At 45.0% G+C, this 7,157-nt stretch overlaps 1 protein-coding gene across 1 annotated transcript; it reads left to right on the forward strand.

Moving 5' to 3' along the window:
- The first annotated feature begins 2,319 nt into the window (after positions 1-2,319).
- LOC113938399 (interleukin-36 beta-like) lies at positions 2,320-6,937 on the forward strand. The gene is made up of 4 exons (XM_027623838.1): positions 2,320-2,335; positions 2,892-2,999; positions 5,792-5,931; positions 6,725-6,937. The coding sequence occupies exons 1-4, from the start codon at positions 2,320-2,322 to the stop codon at positions 6,935-6,937; spliced, it is 477 nt and encodes a 158-aa protein (XP_027479639.1).
- Positions 6,938-7,157: the final 220 nt, after the last annotated feature.

Below are 7,157 nucleotides of genomic sequence, written 5' to 3' on the forward strand. Positions count from 1 at the left end.
ATTGGTGGTCAAAGCAAAAAGGCTGGTAGAGACAAATAGGCTGATCTGGGGTCTGGTGACAGACTTAGGAGACTTAATAGGCCAGTTGCTACAGGAAGCTGTCATGTACTGGGGGCTTTGCATACTCTTCTTTAACCCACACAATAATCTAACAAGGTACAATGCATTTCATATAATAATCATTTGAGGATCAGAGATGTGAAGAGACTCTGCCAAGGACACAAGTCTGAAAGTTGCAAAGCCTAATTGTGAACACACATCTTTTGAATATAAGTCTCTGGTTTTTGAACACATGTCTCTGGCTTTTGAACACTAAACTACTATCATAGTGTGGGTTCTCCCTGAGAAACCCTACCATTGTCCCACCAGAAGCTGGGGAGGCTGGGACATTTATCCACGAGCCCTTTCCCCCATTGGTTGAGGTTGCCGTTGAGATGAATACCCTTGAGGTATGAAGCTGACAGGTGCTGGGAACTGTCACAGTGACAGTGAACTCAGTTGGCCTGAAGGGATTGGGGCAGAGTATCAACAGCATTGCCTCAGCTTTCCTTTATGTAAGACCTAATGTGTGTCTGCTAGCTCAGAGCAGTGGAGCATCTGGGAGCCAGGCTCCCTTTCCCACTAATCCAAGGTAGTGATCTAGAGTCAGTGATAGGCAGGGTGCACAAAAGCTGGCTTTGCCCAGGTTAGGCTCCCTTGAGTGGAGAAGCAGCATGCAAACAGACTCTGAAAAGCTGGAGAAGCATACACTGGGGCATTTTTACCTGGTCTGAGATTGGCAGAGAATATGGTGACTGGACCAGGAATAGTTGCAAGCTACACAGGTCTTAGGGAACCCACCCCTTCCTTAGTCTATCTTAAACCTACTAGGGGCTTCCACTCCTAGTAATAACATTCCAGTATGTCATTTTGTGGCAAAAGAATCCAGTCATGGGCCCTGGGGCAGTCCCATAATATTTCTTTCCTCAAACTCGATGTTGATGACTATATTTCCTGGTCATTGCTCTTAAGGGCTTAGCATGCCCTACTTTTTCAGGGTGAAGAGACAAGTCATAGCGATGCTTGGTTGATATTTACATAAAGACTCACTGAATCCTCTGGCACCAGGAACCAGCAAATATTGAGTGTCAGGCAGTCCCAGCCCAAGTGAGGCAGAACCTCCTTCCTTCCGCATGTGGATAAAATGCTTGGGACCTGTTGGAGTCAGTCAGAGCACCTGAGTGCAGAGGAAGCCATAGTCCATAATAACAGATTACAGGTACAGCCTGAAGTCACAAAGCCTATTGACCTTTGATCTTCTCTTGCATCTGGGTCTCTGGTTTCTCCTGTCTTTTCAGTAAAAGAACTAGGAGTCCTAGAAAACTTTCCAGAGCCCTTGGATGCAGATAGAACCTTAACTTTGGATCCATGGACAAGAGCATCTCCTAGACAAAGGTAACTTCAGCTCAGAAGCCATTTGTGGGGAGTCTTGTTTCACTGCTCTATGTCTAGCCTTGGGGAGACTTGGGGGGGCCTTGGTGGAAGGCACAGGGTGCTGGAGAAGCTAAGGCTTCTTCCAAGAGTACAGGTGGTGATTTGCTTACTCCCTGTCCAGTGATGACTATTGAATCAGGCCGTGAGGATCCTGAGGCGGGGAGGGATGTGAACAGCTGGCTCTCGCTATGGGGAGTTTATGGCCTTCTTGGAGAACTGTCCTGGTTCCCTAATCAGAAGCCCAGGGACAGATGGCCCCTGACAGTCAAAACACCTAATAGAGATCCTAGTGATGCCTCTTTGGACGAAGAATGGGTGAAGACGGGGTTATAGAGGCAGATTTGCTGCTAGTTATTTAGTGGTGTTCAAGCTTGAAGTCCGGATGAGTGGTGACTCACCAGCCATATGGGAAGCTAGAATGGAGATAGATGCCCAGTCTCCCCTCCATTCCTTCCTTTAAATCCGGAGACTTGTTGCACAAAACAGTGCCTGAGGTGATGCTCTGGAACTTCCTAACAATCACAGATGTGATGGATGGAGGGCATCCCAAGGCCATCAGAGTCTGGAGAACAAGGACTAACCAGTCAGGACAGAGATGGGAGTTTCCATTTGGGGTTTTCTGGCCTTGGAAAACCCCATCCTTAGTCTCAGATGTGTATTTGGGACAGGATTTTGGGGCAGCTTTCTCAAAAGAATTTTTACACAAAATACCAGGGTGGAGGAGGGGCAGTGAGAAATTGATGACATGTTTTTCTTCTTTCTTTCCCCCACAAGACCAGCTGCTGACAACCTCCTCTCTATTATCTGATCTACCTTGTCCTCTTCACAGGAAGCTCTGAAACCATCATGGCTACCACACAATGTGAGTGGTGAATTTCAAACCAGCCTGGAAATATCTCCATCCTGCACCAAAGACAATAGAGTACCGGGCCCCTATCATTTACTCAGTTATAGATGCATTTATTTCTTGCTAAAATATGCAGATTGCAAAACCTGCATTTGAAAATCTCAGAGCATTTAGCTCTTTTCTTATTATGTATGTTCAGAATTATTATTTATTTCAATAAAGAGGGTAAAGAAAAAAACAAGAAACATATCGATGACCAATTTGAATATTTTTGGTTTTGTTACTACCCAGAGACTATCAATCAGAAAAAGACAAGTCACTGATATCCCTAGAAAAAAGACAAATCTTGAAAATCTTTTGGGGACTATAAATGCAGGTAGATCCTTACAGACGCTTTGATCCACAAACCAGTTCCTGCCTTATTTCTTCTCCCTTTCTCCTTATAGCCACTCTTTCTCAGAGCAGTAAGCCTACCCCCAAGGATTCAAAAACCATTATTACCAAGATGCAGCTAGGGTCCTGAAGTTTATAATAGCCTCATATATGTTTTGTGTTTTCTGTCTTCTCTCAGCGGTAGATAGTCCCAGAATCTTTGGTGTTTATGATTCTCAACAAATGGTGTGGATCTTGAAAGAAAATTCATTAATAGCAACTCCTTTTAGCAGAAATGTCAGACCTGGTGAGTGACAATCAAAGCCACTGTTTCCTCTAAAAGGGACACCAGCTTCTGGGGGTTGGGGCTGAGCTTGCTTGAGCCTGGCCTTGGGCCCCTCCTACTTCTGGGCGGCAGCCCAATGTCCACAGGGAGGACAAGAAGGCTCTCTTCCACAGAGGAAACCCTGCACCTAGAGATGAGGATGTGAGGGGTTGGCAGTTCTTCTTATCAAGAGAAAATGTCTGCAGATAAGAAGAGATTATCCACTTAAGCAGTGGTTGACCTTTTCCTTGGAGTTTCTCTCCTTTAAATTTCAACCGTATCACTACCTATGTCCCCAGAATCAAACTTGATCATCTTTTCACTATCAAACCTACACACTTTCCTAATTTGGTGTCCTGTCTTCTGATAATGGGGGATATTCCTTTCTCCTAGCAAAAATCAATCTGTCTCAGCTTCTTTCCCTTTTGCTAGGACTTCAATGTTTGATTTAATTTTTTTATTAAAGATTTTACTTATTTGTTTGACAGAGAGAGACACAGCAAGAGAGGGAACATAAGCAGGGGGAGTGGGAGAGGGAGAAGCAGGCTTCCTGAGGAGCAGGAAGCCCGATGTGGGGCTTGATCCCAGGACCCCGGGATCATGACCTGAGCTGAAGGCAGACGCTTAATGACTGTTCGATTTAATTCTTCTCTTCCCTGCATAGTCCACCTTTGTCTGTTGGCTGGATCCTTTCTATCACTGACAGACATGCTCTAATATAATATTTCTAAGTTTAATACTAAACACCTTCTCTTGATTCCCACATTCCACTCTTACTACCACTCTTTTTTTCCCTGTATGCCAATCTCCATACAGTGATATGTACTAGTCATAGCCAAACTTCATAGGAGAGCTGGCTACACAACTTGTTTCCACTTCATCTCCTGCTCACACTTGCACCAAACAACCTGACTTCTGAACTGTTCTCTAAAGCTCCCCTTCCCAAGGTCACCAAATATGCTCCTCTGTCCTCATAATGTTTGGTTCCTCAGCTGCAGTCAGCATAATTGATAACTCTTTCTTTCTTGAACACCCCCATCTTCTCCTTCTGTAGGAACATTCTCTTGTGGTTCACTGGCTTCTCTTTGACATTCTCCTTTCCGACTCCACTTTCTCTATAAAATCTCCAAATGCCGGGGATCCTCGGATCTCAGTCTGCAATCATTATGTAACCCCACTGAAGTGACTGGGAGTTGGTCTCTTAGATTGATGTATCATCTCTATCACTCTGGCATTTATGCTTCCAACCAAAAAGTCCCCTCTGGATAGTTTACCCATGTCCTCTCGATGTCCCCTCAGACATCTTTAACTTCATCTATCCCAAGCAGAATTATGGATCTGACTTCTCAAAACTGCTGATGAGCCTAGTCTTCCCCATCTCTATTAGTGGCATTACCATCACTTGTTTCCTCGAGCCAGAAGTGCAGGAGACATCCTTGATTCAATCTCTGTCCAATCCATCAGCAAAGACTGAGGAGTCTCTGTGCAAAATATGCCTTATTTCTAAGATAATATAATCTCTCACCTGGGCCACTGCCATTGCCTCCTCACTGCCCTCCCTCACCCTTCATTTGTGTAGCCTCTCATCCATTCTCTACAAAACATTAAGAGTGACCTTCTGAACAATGTTAATTGAACAGTATCATTCCCATGTGTTTGTGTCTTGGGGGTGGGAGGTGGGGGCTAGTGGGGAGATCTCAGGGGCACCGGTCTTCTTTCAGAGTCACATAGCGGCCTTAACCAATCCTTTCCCTGTGACACTCTCCTTTCAGACCCTCTCCAGCACCATGTTTTCCCATGTTTTCATATACTAGTTTCCTCTTAACTTTAAGGTCTTGGTTTGAACTTCACTTCTGCAGAGAGGTCTTTCTTGATTTCTCTATCTAAATTTGGTCTCCTACTGTCTCAGGCTTTGGTCCCTTACCCCAAAGCAGGCATTGCAATTTATTGTGGTTCTGGTCATTTCTCTGCTTACATATTTTGGTCTCATTTTCTGCAGGGGCAAAGACAATGTCTGTCTTATCCTCAGCTAAATCTCTGGTGCCCACATGCAGCCTTGTCCTAAGTGGGAATTCAATAAAGAGAGTTGACTGGAGAATTCTCAACCCCCTGCGCAGAAGGATAGAAGCAGAACACCCAGGCTCCTGGGCTAAATTAGTTGGGAATTAAATTCAGCTGATGGTGACAAAAAACCCACATAACTGGGACTTAACTAAGAAGTTTATTTCTTTCTCATGAAAAAGAAGGCTAAGCAGGCAGGCTGAGGCCAGTGTGGTGGCTCCATGATAACCCCATAGTCCAAAGATTCTAGCTTTCTGCTTTACCAAGCTCGAGTTCTCCTCAACCATCAACCAAGTATTTGAGGCTGGCAGTAAGAAGACACAGGGTATAAGGAGCTTCTCCCAGCTGAGTCAACTCCTTTTAAAGAACATTCTTAGAAATCCCACACAACACTTCCACATTTATCTAATGGGCTACAACTTCAGCGTATGATCAAATTTAGCTGCAAATGTGGTAGGGAATTTTTATTTTTATTTTTGGGACACAATATGCCTTGGTAACAACTGGGGTTCTGATATTAAGTAAGAGAGTGAAAATGGGCTTCAGATAATGATGAAGGGTCTCAGCTCCATGGTGAATGGGAGGAGCCTTCTGAGGGACTCCTGACTGCTCAGCATCCCCCCTGGCTAGGAGGAGTAATGTTCGGCCAGAAGGACTGGACTTTCTGCTGCTTGGGACCTGATACCTGTTTCCATTTTTCCTTGTGTTTCCAGTCAGTCTTGATTTAACAACATGTACAGACAAAGAATTTCATGATGCAGGAAAAGGCAATCCAGTTTACTTGGGAATCAAGGGCAACCATCTTTGTCTCTTCTGTGCAGAAATTCAGGGCCAGCCTACTCTGCAGCTTAAGGTGAGTGATCGTACAGCTAATGAGAGAAGCACTGTGAGATGCACTTTTTATTTCATTTAACATATTGCTGAATAAAAATGACATTTTTTCAATCCTGAATTGTTCACTTTAAGGAAGGAAATGTGACTTGGCTGACCCCCAAGTCAATGGGCATGGGTGTAACACTCATTTGAACGTAAGAGCATTCTCCGAAAGCTAGAGGGTACACCCATGAGAATGTTTCAAAAAGGCCAAGGAATGGTGGTTTCTTAATCATCAGTTTTCTTTAACTGCCTCCCAGAAGTCCTCCAAGATGCTGGGCTGCTCCCACTTAAGCAAAGGCCACTGCGTGGCAGAGGAGACAGGGGGAGATTGTTAGTCTGGATTTTGTGGATTATATGCCTGTGGTCTCTGTACCGAAGGTAGCATTTGTAGTTATGAAGCGAACCCTTCTGGTTATGATGAACGCTGTAAGATGTCAACCCACTTGGAGGCTGGGAATCTTGTGAGATGCCCACACCTGCAGATGGGTGCCCACCAGGAGCACCCACAGAAGAGACTTAAGCTGGTCTCTGTTCTCAGGGAAGATAGTGCTGTCTCAGAGAATCAGAAACACCTGGTGTTATAGGATGCTGGGATGGAGCAAAGCTATTGGGAGCCAGCGGGTTGTCTGTCTTGACACTTGGTGTCCTTTCACCTGCCTGTGTCCCTGGCCTCTGTCCCTCCCTTTGGGGAAGCAGTCACTCTCGGGGCTGTGTTATTTAGACCCTTCCTCTCAGTAATCCTCTCTAATGAGCCTTTTTCCTAATCCTAGGAGAAAAAGATCATGGATATGTCCAAGGAGAAGAAAGCGCAGAAGCCCTTTCTCTTTTTCCATAGTAGGGAGGGCTCCACCTCCACCTTTGAGTCTGTCTCCTACCTGGACTGGTTCATAGCCAATTCCAAAATGGCAGGTCAGCCTGTCATTCTTACCAAGGAGAGGGGCAAAAATTATACCACTAACTTCTATTTAGATCCTCAGGACTAAATTCAGCCTGGGCTGTGGGTGGCTGATTCCAGGAGAGAGGATCAAGCAGTCAGAGAATCTTCCATTCCAAAACACAATAAGTCATCATCTTGAGAGACCTCCATGCACTGATGCCCATCCGTAGTCCCCCTCATTCTCATCACCCAAAACCACCTCTTCCTTTAGATATCCATTTCTGCACCATGTCTCCCCTGAACATCATCCTAGTGTAAAACCTGAG

The sequence above is a fragment of the Zalophus californianus genome, chromosome 8 (genome assembly GCF_009762305.2).
Source record: "Zalophus californianus isolate mZalCal1 chromosome 8, mZalCal1.pri.v2, whole genome shotgun sequence".
Lineage (NCBI taxonomy): Eukaryota > Metazoa > Chordata > Mammalia > Carnivora > Otariidae > Zalophus > Zalophus californianus.